We start from the raw sequence: 19121 nt of genomic DNA on the forward strand, positions 1-19121 counted from the left end.
ATAAGTTCCATAGGGACAAGTGAAAGTGGTTTTCTCTTGATCTTTAGTTTTAACAGACAATTTGTGAAAACCCGGAATAACCATCAAGAAAGCAAAAAATGAGTATTTTTAGACAACCTTTCTAGCATTTGATCAATAAATGGTAAAGGGTAATGATCTTTCTTAGTAACTTTATTAACTTTTCGAAAATCAATGCACATTCTATACCCTACAACTACTCTTTGAGGGATGAGCTCATCATTATCATTAGGCACAACAGGTCATTCCTCCTTTCTTAGGAACGCAATGCACAGGACTAACCCATCTACTATCAGCAATAGGATATATAATACCAGCTTCAAGAAGTTTTAATACCTCATTCCTTACCACCTCCTTCATCTTCGGAATTAGACGACGCTGATGTTCAACAACAGGCTTTGCATCATCTTCCATATTAATGGCGTGTTGGCAAATAGAGGGAGAAATCCCCTTCAAGTCATCAAGAGTGTAGCCAATAGCGCCTCGGTGTTTCTTCAATATTTGCAATAGCCTTTCTTCTTCAAACTACGTAAGCTTAGAACTAATAATAACGGGATATATTTTCTTATCATCAATATGAGCATATTTAAGATTATCGAGGCAAAGGTTTTAAATCAAAGACAGGATCTTCCTTCGGTGGCGGTGTTGTACCCGGATCTTCCACCGGTAAATCATGCTTGAGAATAGGTTGGCGAAGAAAAATTTCCTCAAGCTCATCTCTTTCTTTCCTAAAAACTTCACTCTCGCTATTCTCCAAGTGTTGCTTGCAAAGGATTATTAGGAACAAGAACAATAGATGCACTACTTGTTCCATTTTAAAGTCATCATTAGGCAAATCAGCTTTATAAGGAGTTTTGGTAAATTTAGAGAAGTTAAACTCATAAGATTCACCAGCAAATTTAGTCAAAATTTTCTCTTTCTTGCAATCTATAATAGCTCCACAAGTATTTAGAAAAGGTCTACCAAAAATGATAGGACAATAATCATTAGCAGCAGAACCAAGTACCAAAAAGTCAGCAGGATATTTAATCTTACCACATAGAACTTCCACATCTCGAAAAATACCAATTGGAGAAATAGTTTCTCTATTAGCCAGCTGAATAACCACATCAATATCTTCAAGTTCACAAGAACCAATTTCGTGCATAATCTCCGTGTAAAGCTCATAAGGAATAGCGCTAATACTTGCACCAATGTCACATAAACCATAATAACAATGATCACCAATTCTAACAGATAGCATAGGAACACTAGTTTTTCTAGACTTATTAGGATGCGAAACAATATTAGAAGCATCTTCACAAAAAATAATATGACCATCTTCTACATTTTCAGTCACAAGATCTTTAACTATTGCAACAGGAGGTTCAACTTTTATTTGTTCTTCAGGTTCTATAGGTTTCTTTTCACTTTTATGAACCGCACTATTTATAACAGAGTACTCCTTCATTTTAGCGGGGAAAGGAGTTTTTTCAATATAAGCTTCAGGAATAACATGATCAACAGTTTCAACTACAACACATTTATTTATAGATGAATCAATTTTATCTTTATACGGTTCATGATACTTATCAAAGTTCTTCTTAGGCAATTCATAATGAGAAGCAAAAGCTTTATAAAGATTTGCGAGCAACTTGAGAATCAAGACCATAAGTAGCACTCATATTACGAAATTTATCGAGTATCCATAAAAGTTTCAATGCATTTATAATCATAAATTATACACGATTCTCTATCCTTGTCGTTCTCCCAACCTTCGGTATTTTCTTGGATCCGATCAAGAAGGTCCCTTTTAAACTCTTCTTTGTTGCGTCTAAATGATCCAGAACAAGAAGTATCCGACAAGGTCTTGTCTTGAAAAGAAAGTCTTGCATAGAAATTATCAATAATAACATTACCAGGAAGCTCATGAATAGGGCATTTGAGCATTAAAGACTTCAATCTCCCCCAAGCTTGGGCAATACTTTCTCCATCATGAGGCCAAAAATTATATATGCGGTTCCGATCTTTGTGAATTTCACTTGGAGGATAGAATTTGGAATAAAATAAAGGCACAATGTCCTCCCAATCAAGAGAATCACCATTCTTCAGCAATTTATACCAATGCGCCGCTTTACCAGACAGCGATATAGAGAATAGTTTCTTTCTAACTTCATTCATAGCAATACCTGCACATTTGAATAACCCGCATAATTCATGTAAAAACAGTAAATGATCACCGGGATGGACGAGTTCCATCCCCTTCATAGCGGTTATCCATAACACGTTCAATAATTTTCATAGGTATTTTATATGGTATTACTTCCTCACTGGCGCCTCATCCACTACCGTTGCGGTAGTAGTAGATTTCCCAAATAGAAATTGAAGAGAAGATCTCTCCATAATGACTTATAGCGACGGGCAGAAACAAAATCAGCACAAACGGTAAAGGTTTTCCTTACCAATTCCACTTACCAATAGCGCTTCACTCCCCGGCAACGGCGCCGAGGAAAATAGTCTTGATGACCCACAAGTATAGGGGGTGTATCGTAGTACTTTCGATAAATAAGAGTGTCGAACCCAACGAGGAGCGAAGGTGTTGACAAGCGGTTTCGATGAAGGATACCTATGTAAATGCTCACGAGATAAGTATTCGGGGGTTTTGATGTAACGAGATGAATAAAGTACAAGTAAGTAAAATGCGAGAGAAATAATTGCAGCGAGTGGCCCAATCCTTTTTAGCACAAAGGACAAGCCGGTTTGTTTACTTATAATGACCAAACGTTCTTGAGGACACACGGGAATTTAGTCTAGTGCTTTCGCTTCATGTGGCTAAATAATCTTCATTGTTTTGATAAGTGTTATGTGGGTGAACCTATGCTAATGCACCGCCCTTCCTAGGACTAATACATACTTGTGATTATACCCCTTGAAAGCATCCGCAACTACAAGAAAGTAATTAAGATAAATCTAGCCCTCTTGATAGTACGACAACTAAACTAAAAACCGGTTTCCAACTACACCATGAGACCGGTGAGAAAGAAACCCTATCAAGAGCAAACCTTAACCTTGCGCATTCCACTTGAGCTTGATGATGACGGTCTTGACCGCAACAAGATGGAACACCTTTCTTAATTGTGCTTGCTTGATGAAGTCATGCAAAATGCTCCCCCATACTCCACTATGGGAGAGCTTCTTCTTCGGCGCATCTTCACACATCCATGATCACCATATGGATGGCAAGCTTCAAGCATATGATCTCTTCGAGTTGGCTCATCTTGAACTTGCACTTCATTTCTTCATTCTTCATCATGTTGATGTCTTGAAGTAACTTGAGGGCTCACTTCATCTTCATCTTCAAGACATACTTGATACTTGATATCCTTCATCAAATTCTTCTTATTGCAACCTTGAAGCCAACATATGGTTCAAGCATTGCCTATGGACAGCTCCTACAAATATAACTCAATGCAAACATTAGTCCATAGGGATTGCCATTAATTACCAAAACCACACATGGGGGCTCCATGCACTTTCATCCCTGTCTAAGTCCTTTCTTAGTTTGGAAATATTTTCCCACATCATCATTGACTTTAATGGCAACACTTCCACCGGAGATAAAACTATTGATTAACGCACGCCACTCATCGGAGAAGCCTTTCACTCTGAGAGTTTGTTGCAAAAAAGACCACTTAACCTTATCATGGGCCTTCTCAAAGTCAATCTTTAAGATGACGACATTCAACTTCTTTTTATGCAATTCATGAACAGTTTCATGGAGGACAACAACCCCATCCAGAATATTCCGTCCTTGCATAAAAGCAGTTTGAGAAGGTCTAATGACATGATCAGCCACCGAATTTAAACGGATCGTGGCAACCTTAGTGAATATTTTAAAGTTCACGTTTAGAAGACAAATAGGACGGTATTGTTGAATCCTTTCTGCTTCATTAACCTTGGGCAATAAAATGATCTCACCAAAGTTGAGCCTAATAAGCTCCAATTGCCCATCATGTAGATACGCAAAAAGAGCTAGAAGGTCATCCTTGATGACATCCCAGAAAGACTGATAAAATTCAGCTGGAAAACCATCAGGGCCAGGGGCTTTATTATGCTCCATTTGGAAGACAACTTTTCTTACTTCCTCCTCAGAGTAAGGCGAAGTGAGAAAATTATTTTCCGCTTGCGAGACTTGGGGGATATCCTCCGTTCTTGTCTCATCAAGAGAAAAATTGCTTTCCTCTGGGGCACCAAAAAGCCCTTTATAATAATTTGTGATAAACGACTTTAGCTGCTCATGACCCTCAATCGTGCCCTCGTCCTGAACAAGAGTACGAATAAGTTTCTTCCTGTGCCTGCCATTGGCAACACAATGGAAGTACCTTGTATTCGAATCTCCTTCAAGAATAAATTGGGCCTTAGACCGTTGGTACCAGATCAACTCCTCCTCCCGCAGCAATTTTGCGATTTCCGCATTTGATTGATTTTTTTGCTCAATCTCTTGTGCAGAAAGCGTTCTAACTTCTGCTTTGGCTTCGAGGTCATCTATAATAGATGAAAGTCGCTTTTTTTAAGAATACCAGTTGTATGTCGTGCCCATACACCGAGGTGTTTGCGTACCGCACGCATTTTGTTATTCCACCTCTGTATCGGAGACACACCCACAACCGGTCTTTCCCATACCTTTTTAACCATGGTTCGAAAACCTTCTCGATTCAACCAACCGAGTTCAAATTTGAAACGGCGTTTAGTCGGAGGCCTAGGTAAACCAGTGGATAATAAGATGGGAGCATGATCCGATAACCCAACAATACGTTCTAGCGCGCGTACCGTCACCATTGAGAATTTCAATTCCCAATCGGTATCTATTAGTACGTGATCTAGCTTCTCATATGTTGGCTACGGGAGACTATTAGCCCAAGTAAATTGTCTACCAATCATTGATACCTCTCTTAAGTCCAAGCTGTCAATGACCGCGTTGAACAGGAAAGGCCAATGATTATCAAAACTACCCCTACTCTTCTCGCATGGAAATCTCAGCAAATTAAAATCCCCCCAATGAGAATTGGGTGAGGGTTTTCCTTTGCTAGGTTCACGAACTCACGAAGAAAGGCGGCATTATGAGCTTCCTGAGCAGCACCATACACAACTACAAGACTCCATATGAAATTGTCAGCTCTATTACGGATGTGGAATTTGATATGATATTGCCCAACCGAATGTGCTAACACTTCCATAGAGTCCGTTTTGACACCGAGTAAAATACCGTCGGAACGCCCATGGGGTGCACACGATAACCAAGTAAAGTCTATACCACCGGATATACGGTTCAAAAAACTTTGCGAGAAATCTCGTCGCCCCGTCTCAGAAATAGCCAAAAAAATCCAAACTATGATCCCTAATGCAATCGGCAAAATGTAAGTGTTTAGCCAAGTCACCAAGACCTCTTCTATTCGCAAACATGCCATTCATTGGGAAAGAGAAAGACGTATAAACAAAAATTGTTTTATTTGATGGAGAGATGAGTTTAGTTTTATTTTTAGCACTAAATTTATAAGTTGGGTTTTCATGAATAGACTATGTACACACTAGCATGTGAAGATGTACATGAAACATTTTGAAATGTATCAAATATGCATTGCTGCTTCTCATATTTTATCTTTTATATATTCATTCATGTAGGCCACGCCCACCCAGAGAAAAACAAATCTTTAAATTCTGAAGATTTAAACTTTGATAATGTAGAGATTATCATAGCTTCATAAATTAATCTTTTATACTTTATGATATCACGCTAATGCATCACACATAATTGTGCATAAACAATTACAATGCAAAATATCATACAATGAGGATTTCAAATCACAACTCAGTCCAGGACAAATCAATTTGACCATGTTTGCAAGCACAACATTTTCAGGTGCTCATGCAAGACGGTGCTTGATGATGGACAGATTTACCGCTAGATAATGAAAGCTTAGGTCAAGGGCACAGTCGTCGATCTACACAAGATAAATGGAGAGTTACACATGGATTGGAGGGGGTCAAGAGAATGGCTATTGGTAGAAAAGATAGGTGAATCTTGCACGCGAAGGGTCTCCCGCGCTTTGCCAGTACGAGAAGGCTTATTTAGCTCGCCTAGATTATTTATATCAGGAACAAGTGCTTAATTAAACTAACTGTAACAAATAAACATGGATATACCCTATATTATATAAGATGACATGTCTCTCTCCCCTCCTCTTGAAAATCAGTAGAAGCATACCTACATGAACTAAAATATATTTCTCTTGTAAAAAAATCTTTTTTAGTTTTCACTGCATGAGGGCATGAATAATGTTTCACATGGGGTTTCCGTATGATTTTCCTTTCTTGTTTTCACTGCATGAGGGCATGAATAATGTACCACACGAGGTTCTTGTATGATTCTACATTTCATGAGCACTCTCAGCGTACTCTAAAAAAATTCATTCCACTCTAGAGCTATTTCTTTACATTATCATAAAATTTACTAACTCTATACTCCAAATTTCTACACGTGCTTCCAATGCGAGATGTTAACAATTTTTAAAAATAGAATATATATATATGTGGTATGATACACTAAAGCCAACTATCTATCTACAATGACACATAGAGATATAAAGTGAGATGTCCAACCACCCTAATTTGTTGTATTGCATTCAGCCCGTGTATATGTATATGAAGTCATATATTTGACATCTGTATGCATAGATGGCAAGCATGCATTCATAGTAATTATTTCTCGATTCTTATTTCATGGTGGCATGAACTATGAACCTCTCTCACGATGTATGATTTTACATTTCCACTCTCACTCTATACTCTAAAAAAGTTCATTCCACTCTAGAGTTATTTCTTTACATTATCGCAAAAGTTACTAACTCTACACTCCAAATTTCTACACGTGCTTCCAATGCGAGGTGTTAACAATTTTTTTTAAATAGAATATATATAGTGGTATGATACACTAAAGCCAACTAGCTATCTACAGTGACACATAGAGATACAAAGTGAGATGTCCAACCACCCTAATTTGTTGTATTACATTCAGCCAAGTCTATATATTTGTGTATATGTATATGATGTCTATATTTGACATGTGTATGCATATGTGGCAAGCATGCATTCATAGTAATTATTTATTGATTCTTATTCATGGTGGCATGAACTATGAGCCTCTCTCATGATGTATGATTTTACATTTCATGATCACTCTCACTCTATACTCTAAAAAAAACTCATTCCACTCTAGAGCTATTTCTTTACATTATCACAAAAGGTACTAACTCCACACTCCAAATTTCTGCACGTGCTTCCAATGCGAGGTGTTAACAATTATTTTTATAGAATAAATATATAGTGGTACGATGCACTAAAGCCAAATATCTATCTACAGTGACATATAGAGATATAAAGTGAGATGTCCAACCACCCTAATTTGTTGTATTGCATTCAGCCAAGTCTATATGTTTGTGTACATGTATATGGTGTCATATATTTGACATGTGTATGCATACTAACTCTACACTCCAATTTCTACACGTGCTTCCAACGCGAGGTGTTAACAATTTTTTAATAGAATAAACATATAGTGGTACGATGCACTAAAGCCAAATATCTATCTACAGTGACACATAGAGATATAAAGTGAGATGTCCAACCACCCTAATTTGCTGTATTGCATTCAGCCAAGTCTATATGTTTGTGTATATGTATATGGTGTCATATATTTGACATGTGTATGCATACTAACTCTACACTCCAAATTTCTACACGTGCTTCCAACGTGAGGTGTTAACATTTTTTTAATAGAATAAATATATAGTGGTACGATGCACTAAAGCCAAATATCTATCTACAGTACACATAGAGATATAAAGTGAGATGTCCAACCACCCTAATTTGTTGTATTGCATTCAGCCAAGTCTATATTTTGATGTGTATGTATATAATGTCGTATATTTGACATGTGTATGCATATGTGGCAAGCATGCATTCATAGTAATTATTTCTTCATTCTCATTTCATGGTGGCATGAACTATGAACATCTCTCACGCTATACGTACTCTAACAAAATGACATTTCACTTTATGGCTATTTCTTTATATTGTCACATAATTTACTAACTCTATACTCTAAATCTCTATACAGTGCAAAGTGTTAACAATGCTTTAGAAAAAATAGAATATATAGTGGTCTCTCACACACTAAAGTTAAAACTACACACAAGTAGTGACACATTAGAGATATAAAGTGAGATGTACACAACCACCCTAATTTGTTGCGTATTGCATCTAGTTGATTCTTTTTGTTGTATATGTATGGTGTAATATATTTGACATGTGTCAAGCATGCATTTAGAGTATCTACACACCCTATGTCAAAAAATTATAACACCAAGTCATGCACCGAAAATGTATGCTTAGTACAAATGCAAAGTGTAAATTTTACTCAAAAGATTACTACATGTGTTATTTTATATGTAGAAATTATTCTTAACTGATAAATAATGATACACCATATAATACAAATGCACCACATATTTATATGTTACCCAAGGTAGCGAGCATGCTAATGATTACGTGGATTCACGATGGACATATGTAGTGTTGCATCGCTTTTGTTGTGCTAATGTGCTCTAAGCCATGAATACACAGCCTAAAAGTCTACACATAATTCAGAAAGTGAATATATTTACATGATTTGTGTTTATTATGTGACATAATTTTAAAATACCCCCCCTCCACACACACACACACACACACACACACACGATCACCGCGTGTCTAGTTACTTCCCGACCGCACATCCTCCTCCTCTCTCGATTCATCACACGCTTCCGCCGGTTCTATCGTGCGCACCCACGATATCAAAGAAACAAGAGACACGACACACATCGAAACTGGCAACAACGACACGACAAAATGGGTGGTGGGGGCTCCGGAGCTTATCCTCTCACCTCTATTTCCCTTATCCCCCTCTCTCTCCACCATTTGCGCCGCGGAGGTCGCCACCACAACTACACGCTCTAGGGCCGGTCTCCCATGCGTATCGAAGGCGCCTTGTCACATCACTGGAGTGAGCCGATGGTCATCTACAATGGTAGAGGGAGGCGAAGGTCACCCGCGCCTCTAGAGGGAGGCGATGGCCGCGCCGCCAACATCGTCCCGCTAGAGATTAGCGGCATCCTCCCGCGCCACCGGAGAGCAAGACGCCCACATCAGGAGGATGCAACCTTCTCTGTTTTGTTCTGTAAGCCGTGTTTTTTTTGGGAAGTTGTGCGGATTTTTTTTGGATTTATGAGTTTCATATGAAAGTCATGAGTAGTCATGTGAAAACTATGAGGAATTTTATGAACTTTGTTGGTACTTTTTAATGCAATTATTATTCTTTTCCAAAGTTGCATTGAATTTTATGGGATTTCTCATAGTTATTATGGAAGCTGTTGAATTCTTTGAAAGGTGTGTGGAATTTCTAGTACTTGGTACTTGGTTATCTAAAACTATGCCTGACTTTTGGTGATGCCTGTGTAGATATGTGATGATGTTTTTGGTGATGCTTGTAGGAATTGGTGAAATATATTTTAGTTTTTCTCGCAAATTTCAAAAAGTTGCTCCGCGAATTTGTAGGAGTTGATGAAATGTTCATAGGAAGCCCACGCGCACGGTGTCGCCTTAATCACACACACCACACTGGTAGTTAATTAACTGAACTGGGAGTTAATCAGTGGAGCCAGTAAAAAGGAATTAAACTGTGTCTACACTTACTTAAGACGGGCGACTCCACTCTCTCCCTTCTGTTCTCTCTCTTTTCATCTTTTCCCCTTCCTCCGCTTGCTCCCCCTCGCCCCAGCTCCGCTCCACCGGTCACCGCCTCCCTCCCCCACCCCCGCACCCGCAGGCTCTGTCCACCCGTATCCCAACGCCGCAGCTCCGAGCTCTCTCGATCGAACCCCGGATCGCCGGAACCCGTGCGGAGACGAGGCCGCGCGGGGCGCGAATTGGAAGCAGCGAGGTGGTACTTCCGGGGCCCGAAAGGTACGCGTTCTTGCGGCAGGGTTTGGGACGCAGTGTCGTGCTTCCTGGCGGGTGGGGGGCCGGCTTGATTTGGTCCTCGATGCGTTTCGGTGCTCCGTGTTCCTGTGATTCTAGGTCGTTGCTGAGGAGGGGTCTCGGTGCTCGATTTGGTTTATGCAAAGATTGTGTTTTGATGTTACTAGGGTTATTATTGTTGGATTTTTTTTGGGCCGCGCTGAGCGTCCCCCGGGGGATCAAATCCCCGATCCCCCGGGTCGCGAGCCGCACGATTCGAACGAAAATAACCGTCTGATTCGGATCAACGCACACACGCGGAAAAAGAAGAGAAACCATCGAAGAAATTTTCCTTCTCGTCGAGCTTCACGCACGAGCTTGCGGCAACGCCAATGATCTCCGTCCGGTAGCACTTCTGCCCAAACCAGTTCCACCACGGCCCCTCTCATGCAGCGCCTCCAGCCTCCCAAGCCTCCTTGCAGCAACGCAGCGCCCCATTTGTAGCAACCGGCGCCCACGCCGGCAGCACCTCTGCCCACGCCGGTGGCACCACGGCCCCTCCCATGCAGCGCCGCCAGCCTCGCCAGTCTCCTTGCAGCAAGGCGGCGCCCCGTTTGTAGCAACCGCCTCCCGCGCCGGCAGCACCTCTGCCCATGCCGGTGGCACCACGGACCATCCCATGCAGCTCCGCGCCGCCAGCAAAGCCAGCCCCCTTGCAGCAAGGCGGCGCTCCATTTGTAGCAACTGTCGCCGCCGCTTGTAGCAGCCGTCTTTGACCTTTGTAGAAGCCGCCGACGCTCATCGTAGCAGAGGCCAGCAGCCCCCGCCTATTGTAGCAGCCGCCGCCGCTTAACGTAGCAGATGCCGCCGCCCTTGAAGCGGACGATGCGGCCGCTCAATGAAGTAGAAGCCGCCACCGGCGCATCTAGCAGACCCCGACGCCCCTAGTAGCAGAAGCTGCTGCCGTCCGCAGCTTCAACAGCCAGCCTTTGCAGCAGCGGCGAGGCTGCTTGCAGCACCACGCATCCGGGACTTGCAGGTGGTGGTGCTGGTTTGCAGGAGCGGCGCTACCGGCAGTCAGCGGCGGGCAGCACCTGCAGGCTGCAGCGAGACAACACCACGCAGGAAAGCATCACATCGCAGAAAAAATGGCGGAGAGAGACGGGATCCATGGCGTGCTCCAGTGCGTGGAGTTGGAGGCAGCGCAGCTTTTGCAGCAGCGGAGGTGGGCAGGAGGTTGTGTTTACCGGCGGCAGATCAGACAGAACATGGCGCTCGGGGCAGAGGCAGAAAAAGGAGGAAGAAACGGGTGGATGGGAAAGAGAGAGAGACGAAGATAAGGAGGAGAGTGGTGGGACCCATCATGTGCTGTCTCCTGGTTTCCGCACGCGCGAGGACGCGTGTCGCACGGTGGATGCGGAGGAAGCAACGCGTTTCATCAGCCGGGGGATTAACAGCATTTTCCATTTTTTTTTCAGGGAAGGGATTTGGGTGTTCCTCGTCCTGGATTTTGTTGTTTTTCTTGCTGCAGAGTATCGATTTTTAGCTGACTTTTTTCATGCTTGCGTGCTGCTGGTTCTGGCAAATTGTAGCGCTTGCAGGATGCAGCTGAAAGCTATAGCTTACTGTCGTTTCTTCTAATCTATGCTGGGTTCTCTCTGTTGCAGGTAATCGCCTTTCGGGGGCTTTGGTTGTCTGTGAATGATGGAACCAGCCAAGTTCACCGGGTTCATTGGTGCCGTAGCCGGCCATGACGGCGGCGTCAACTTCTGCGACATGGCCTACTACCAGAAGCTGGGGGAGGGTTCCACCATGTCCATCGACAGCCAGAACAGCATGCAGACCAGCATGCACGGTGGCTCCGTCAGGTCTATGGAGAACAGCAGCGTCGGTTCTACCGACTCTCGCACTGGGATGCTCAACCATCCTGGCCTCAGAGGGCCTGTTGCTGTGGCCAGCTACTCAGTTGGGAACAGCAGCTTCCGCCCTGGCCGGGTGTCCCATGCCCTGAGTGATGATGCTTTGGCACAGGCTCTGATGGACAATAGGTTCCCCACCGAGACGCTCAGGGATTACGAGGAGTGGACCATTGATCTGGGGAAGCTCCACATGGGAGTGCCCTTTGCGCAAGGTGCATTCGGGAAGCTCTACAGGGGAACCTACAACGGGATGGAAGTTGCCATTAAGATCTTGGAGAGGCCGGAGGCTGACCCCATGCTTGCTCAGCTGTTGGAGCAACAGTTCGTGCAAGAAGTTATGATGCTTGCTACGTTAAGGCATCCAAATATTGTCAAGTTCATTGGCGCATGCAGGAAGCCTCTGGTTTGGTGTATTGTCACAGAGTATGCAAAGGGTGGATCTGTCAGGCATTTCCTCGCTAGGAGGCAGAACAAGTCTGGTGGTCCACTCAAGCTGGCAGTGAAGCAGGCTCTAGATGTTGCACGTGGCATGGCTTATGTTCATGCCCTTGGCTTCATCCACAGAGATCTTAAGTCTGACAACCTCTTGATTTCTGGTGATAAATCCATCAAGATTGCTGACTTTGGAGTTGCCAGAATTGAAGTCAAGACCGAGGGGATGACACCTGAAACTGGAACATACCGTTGGATGGCTCCGTGAGTACAACAAACTGCCCTTTTATCTTGCTTACTTTTCTTAGTTATGCTGCTACTCTAAATAGACAGTAATGCTTCATTTCTTCCCCCATCAATTAAGACCATGGTTTGGATGAAATGGTAGTACCTTTGTTCCATATTAAGGCATCTGCATTTACTTGTGGTGGTTAGTTGGTTACCATGAATTTGGTTGCTGCTGAGCTGCATGCTATATATGTACTCTTGCTACATGCAGTGTTGATTTGTCAGTCATTATTGCCTACTTTATTCTAGTACGTAAAAACCGGATTATTATTTCGTTTGGTAACTTGTTTCCCCCAGTTATTTTCTTTATTTTAGCACTCCCTGATGCATATACTAGTTGAGTTTTACACAAAAATGTATGGCGATATGCATGTGAAATTCTGGCAGCTCAAGCATTAAGCATGCTGCTGCTGGAGATGTTATGGAAATTGTTGGTTGTGGACCTTGTGGTTATGGCAATTGCCAGTATTGCTTCTTATCTTAACATAGTCCAGCAAGATGCCATTCTAGGGGTTCATTTATTATTTTCTTCTATTTGCTTATAGACGGGTGAGGGTGCTAACGTTAATGTTACTATCTAAGGTATTGGATTGAATCGGTTACCTTACCAACCACTGCCCAAGTGCTAGTGATATATTAAGTGTAACCATGTTGACAGTATTTACAGACTACCCACAACCTGCTAATTTAAGACTTTAAGTCCATGCAGAAGATATATTAGCTGGTGGTACATCTCAGCCAGGAATATTTCGTTGGTCTTAACTGCAGGATATTTCAAGCTGCTTTTGTTCATAATATTCTACCACTATGGCATGGATAGTTTTCTGTGGGCCATGCTCTTACTGCTTTGACCTTATAATACACTTCCTGGATCTTGATGCATAACTAAGCCATCATTCTAAGCTAGTTTATGGAGCAGGGAATGGCTGTTGTAGCTGCCTTGATTTGTATCTATTTGAATTCAGTCTACTAGAGATGTAAAACATTTTTTTTGGCTTGCTTGCCTGAAGGCTGCAGTCACCAATTTTTTGAGTTTTTGCAAGAGGGCAGATCCATTTCTGGAAATCATTAAATGTTAAACACATGCCCTGCATAAAAAGGAACAATTGCAGTATCTGATCAAATCACTCACCTATCTAGGACTTCGTTTACAACAACAACAACAACAACAACAACATCAAAGCCTTTTTCCCAAGCAAGTTGGGGTAGGCTAGATATGAAACCCAACAGAAAAGAGAACCAAAACAAGGAGAAAGAAAGAAAAAAGAAAAAAGAAAAAAGAAAAAAGAAAAAAGGAAAAAGGAAAGAATTATCTAGGACTTCGTTTGTGACTGAAATTTTCTCTTTTGGGTCTTTATGTTTTGTTAAATTATTACTGCACTATTTTCCACTAACAAAGGAATGAGAATCTTGTGAAACTATTTTTTGTTGCCTTTTGCTGTTTTCGTAGTTCCAGACTGAAAATCAACTAGTCAGCGCCACATTTCATGGTGTCCAATGTTCTGTCTTAATTGTTTATTAATTAATTGCTCTAGGCGGTTGCTAAAATTGGTCTCTTGTTTGGATAGTTCAGCAAGGTCGACTTGATTACACACTTGGTTAATCAGTAAAGTTTTCATCTCACCTGTGATTTACCAATAACAAAAACAGAAGCACAAACATTGAATTTTTGTTTGGTTAAAATGGTCAAGGAAGAAAACACTAAGGGCTTTGTTTGGTTGCTTTCCTCCCACAATTACCCTTTCCATAGTGCTTCATCGATCCTTGCCACACATCTCATCTCATGGAGAGTCAAGAGTCTCGCACCTAATTTGCTCCTTTCCCCCTAGATGATCAAAATATAGGGCTTCAGTGGAGAAATCAAGTGATCCAACAAAGGCCATTGTCCTCTCTCTTTTGAGTAATCGTTGCAGAGCAGTAGTGCACCTGCTTGTTTTGCGAACATAGCATTTGTCATTGGGCTACTCAAAGGTTGGGCCAACATGTATGCCATAGCCTCCTATCATGCTGCAGCCCATTGTGGCCACCCCACTATTTTTTGTTTCCGTTTTTTCAAATCGACGAGAAAGCACAGTTTGCCTTTCAAAGCTGGAAGGAATCTCGTTACTTTTGAATTGATTGAGGTTCTGAGGAACAACAGCCAAGGATAGCTGGAATAATCAACTACTTAATCTAACAAAATATGAACATGAGTCCCATGTGTTGGTTGGTGGGAATAATTTTCCTCAAACAATCAACGTGGCTCAGAAGTCCTACAAGACTAGGTTCCAGGCCTCCTTTGTGGGAGGTCATTAGTCACAATACATGGGAGGTTAGAACAAAAGAAGAAAAAGGAAAACCGAAAAGTGTAGGAAGATGGTGTGTGCACTTGACGAGCACTATCGGGCCTACGAATGCGATGAGCATGACCAAGGATAAGGAGACAAACAGATGCATTGTATTAAGGAGCGCCACTCGCGCCATTGTCAGACATCACAATATCGAGAACTTACAAATCACACCACCATCACCCGCTTGCTCAACGGCTATCTACTAGCTAGCAATCAGTAGTAGATGCGGGTCAGTGAATGTCGTCACCATTGTCGAAGGGCCTCACTCCATTGAGACAACATCGCAAACACATCCCTTGCCAGCCAATCGGGTGCCGTCACCCGGAGGAGTTGGTGGGAATAAATTGAGTCTTCTTGTATGCATCTCTGAGATACCAAACGGTAGAAACCTTGAGGCATATTTCAAGCTCCATTCTCTTGGGGCATCGTAACTTCTGAGGTGTACCCTCAGGCACATCACCTTTGTAATCAACCAATAACCCAGAGTCTTCACCGAGAATATGTGTATTGGCATTGTCAATCCTAGCATACTTCGATGTCTATCGGTATCGACATTTCTAGCATACTCAGCAAGAATTGTTGTTGGGTAGAGTGACAATTGGCCAATCATAATGCGTCCACGGGTAAGAAAAACCTCGAAATGCAAGGAGAGCCTCTCCTGAGGAAAATTCTCGACCAACGTCGAAGAGTGTTGCGCCAAAAATTAACGTGGAAGAGTGCTAGTTACATCATTCAATAAATGTATATACATGTCACCGTCATTACGTTTGGGTTACCAAACGACATAAACCTAAAGACGATTAACATGACAAGAAAAACTTTGTGAGTAAATTCAAGTGGGAAAGAGTGTTTCGATAGCCTTGGTGGGCCAGGATTAGGCAGCACTACGTGAAAATTATAATTTAGTTTTCTGTCACCCCAAGAAAACTAAGACCTGCAGGCAGCCCAACTTAAGAAAGATCTAGTAGACCTATGGGCTAACGCAGGGTGCAGGTCTAGGCCCAAAATGAACAAGGCTTTTTGCTAACTCAACCTAGCTTAGCCTGGGCCGTACTTTTCTTAGGCAGGAAACTTCTTGAGCAACATAGAAGGAAATTAGTTAAACTTAATGCAGAGCACTCAATGAACCACAATCATCAATTACTCCTTTACTGAGTTAACTCATTGTCAGCTACACGTAAGGTATGTAGGATGTAGCCCCGTAAGCTTGTTTTGCTAGTGTGGCGGATGATATGGTGATCGATGTGTTTTAGATGATACATGTTGTCATAACTAGTTTCATTGTGTAGGGGATTAATTAAACACTTCATCAAAAGTCAGGGGTAATGTAGATTCTCACACTGGCAAGATATGTTCTTTCAAAGCAAAGCCAAGCTATTGGTGGGATTCATGCATGGTGGAATTTGTGTCTTGCATATTTTCAACATTCTAACCAGAGATGCAAATAAGTTTGAGCAAATTTGACTTTGCTCTGCTCTTGTCTGCATTGAAAATCTTGTTAGATCTAATTGAGTCAGGTCAGTTGTCAAGCCAGGAAGTGGGCTTATACATGACTCTTGAGATGGCTATGATTATTAACAGTAGAATGTGTTCAAGCCATAATAAATTTGCAAGTACATTAACGGAGATCGCTAGAAAAAAAATCAGCATGAGTCGAATCATATGATAGCATTAGCACGTAGTTGGGACTTGGAAGTGAGATATTATTGTAAAGGTCAAATACAAGAAAATCATTAAAACTATTCCATAAGTTAGTCGAAATGATTATTCATCAGTGCTTTCACAGTGGTAAAATATTTCTTCGAAAAATAGTGGTAGGTCTTAATTAAGTTTTCATTTATTAACATAATTGAATGAGACAAACATGCAGACTAAAATTACATGCTTATTTCGTAAGAGTCTAAATGCTAAGATTTCATGAACACAAACTCAGCCTTCCAGCCCAGGCTCAGCCTTAAGCTTGTTTTTGAACCAAGACAAAGTTAGAGAATTGCCCAGGCTTGTTATTTTATTTTTGAATAAATTGCCTATCCGGAGTAGTTGGCAAGTCTTTGGCCTTTTTTGCAATTGTAAGTATATCTAAGTGGTCATGCTGATATTATCGGAACTCTGGTGGCAACATGTTTCTGGCAATAAACTTGCTAAAATAGCAAGATCTGGCAGGGGCGTAGCTTTGTTAGAAGTGACCTGGGCCGTGGCCTGCCCAGGATTCAGCCCCTTGTTTTTTTTTCTCTTGCTGGGTCGGCTTGGCAAGGCTCTCTTATTTCTGGACAAAAAAATTGTGTTGCTGTAGTCTGGCTTGCCCAGCGATTCTTGTGTAGCTCTGCTGATGCTGACTGGTACATATGTATGAAAGTATACTTTACATGCATTTTCTCACCATCCTAACTGCCATATAAGTAGGAGTGTTGGGGAGTGGGGTAACAGTGAGAGATAACTCAATTGTATCTGAAAGTTGTGTGTACCATAGCCATGTCCAAAAGAAATGGTTAATTGGTTACTCCATACAATCTGGCTGTCTAGCTCACTTATGTTATTTGATCAAACTACCTGAGAACTCCTGTACTGGTATAAAAAAATGAACAACATGCTTTAGGTGCGACTATATGTCAAAGCTGGCGCACTCCTTTCGGCTCTTCTTACTAATATCAATGTCTGGCTCTAATTTATTTAATGTTCTCTTGTTAGTTAGTAAGTACTTGTCTTGAGATTTGAAAAGCTTGTTTAGATTTTACTATTTCCAGTGCTGATCTGATCTCTAGGGAAAATAACATCTTAGTGCCTGCTTATCATCCTTGGCATGAAATTGTTATTCTGATATCCATGTCGATATTTAGCACTGTTTAAGTAGCATGTTTAAATTTTACTATTTGTAGTTCTGACCTGAAAGTAACATCTTAGTGTTTGTCATCCTTGCATGAAATCGTTATTCTGATATCCATGTTGATATTTAGCGCTGTTTAAGTGGAGACTAGGAGACACCTTGATCATATTATTTTGGCGTTTCTTGACCATTCTGATTGGACCCAGATGAAATAGGAAACTAATATTTATGGTGTTGCTGATGTTTCTACTTGTTCTGGCTCCTTCAATTATTGTGCAATACTAGAATTGGATGACCTGTTCCTTATCATGTTTTGTTAACCGTTCGGATGTGCTAACTTGTTACTTTTGGGTTGCAGCGAGATGATACAGCACAGACCATACAACCAGAAAGTTGATGTCTACAGTTTTGGCATTGTCCTGTGGGAGCTGATAACTGGGACCCTTCCTTTCGCAAACATGACAGCAGTGCAAGCTGCATTTTCTGTGGTGAACAAGGGTGTCCGTCCAGCCATACCCCATGACTGCCTCCCTTCTCTTGGGTTGATCATGACGAGGTGCTGGGATCCAAATCCCGATGTGCGTCCTCCATTCACTGACGTTGTCAGGATGCTGGAGTATGTGGAGATGGAGGTCCTGACCACTGTCCGCAAGGCCAGGTTCCGGTGTTGCGTCTCCGAACCGATGACCTTGGACTGAAGCAGCCAGAACCCAGAAGAAAAAGAGAAGGCAGCCTGAAGAGAAGTTAAATCCTCTGTATTTATCATATTAATAGACTCGCGCCGCATAAGCAGAAAGCCCACCTGAGCACACATGTGTGCTGGGGCGTAATCTGTTGTGTCTTACATGTTTATCTTAGACCATACCTAGTTCCTGTAGTCGTCCTCGTCGCCTTAAGACTGCCGTTGTGTTAGAGACATCTTTATCCTTAACATCATGGAAACATCGTGATGCAGGTCTCCTTTGGTTGTAACCGCCGCAATGATCCTGCTGCTGTTGTTCATGTGTTATATATAATCATCCTGCAGGAACATGCGCAAGCTTTGGCTCTTGATAGTATATATAGTATGTATATTTACCTGGCTTGCTTTTGTGGTTGCTGCTTACTGCAAGTTCTTTTTTTTTTTTTTTGAAAGGAGAAAGCTCTTTCCTCTGCATGGATTGATGCATATAGCCTTTTATTACCTACTCACTGCAATTGCAGGTTTGCTAGTGTGGATGGATGCGAAAGTGCAAGTTTCTGTGTGTATTGTATGCATGATTTTCGCCATGTTTT

The 19121-nt window shown here is 41.8% G+C and overlaps 1 protein-coding gene across 1 annotated transcript; it reads left to right on the forward strand.

Annotated features, from left to right (window-relative positions):
* The first annotated feature begins 9847 nt into the window (after nt 1-9847).
* LOC124690351 (serine/threonine-protein kinase STY13-like) lies at nt 9848-18896 on the forward strand. The gene is made up of 3 exons (XM_047223745.1): nt 9848-10059; nt 11721-12668; nt 18205-18896. The coding sequence occupies exons 2-3, from the start codon at nt 11755-11757 to the stop codon at nt 18542-18544; spliced, it is 1254 nt and encodes a 417-aa protein (XP_047079701.1). The 5' UTR covers nt 9848-10059; nt 11721-11754; the 3' UTR covers nt 18545-18896.
* Nucleotides 18897-19121: the final 225 nt, after the last annotated feature.

This window comes from Lolium rigidum, chromosome 1 (assembly GCF_022539505.1).
Source record: "Lolium rigidum isolate FL_2022 chromosome 1, APGP_CSIRO_Lrig_0.1, whole genome shotgun sequence".
Lineage (NCBI taxonomy): Eukaryota > Viridiplantae > Streptophyta > Magnoliopsida > Poales > Poaceae > Lolium > Lolium rigidum.

Coding starts and splice junctions, on each gene's coding strand:
- LOC124690351 (XM_047223745.1), top strand. CDS start 11,755: ATGATGGAACCAGCCAAGTTCACCGGGTTCATTGGTGCCGTAGCCGGC. Junction 12,669..18,204: donor ACATACCGTTGGATGGCTCC/GTGAGTACAACA, acceptor TTTGGGTTGCAG/CGAGATGATACAGCACAGAC.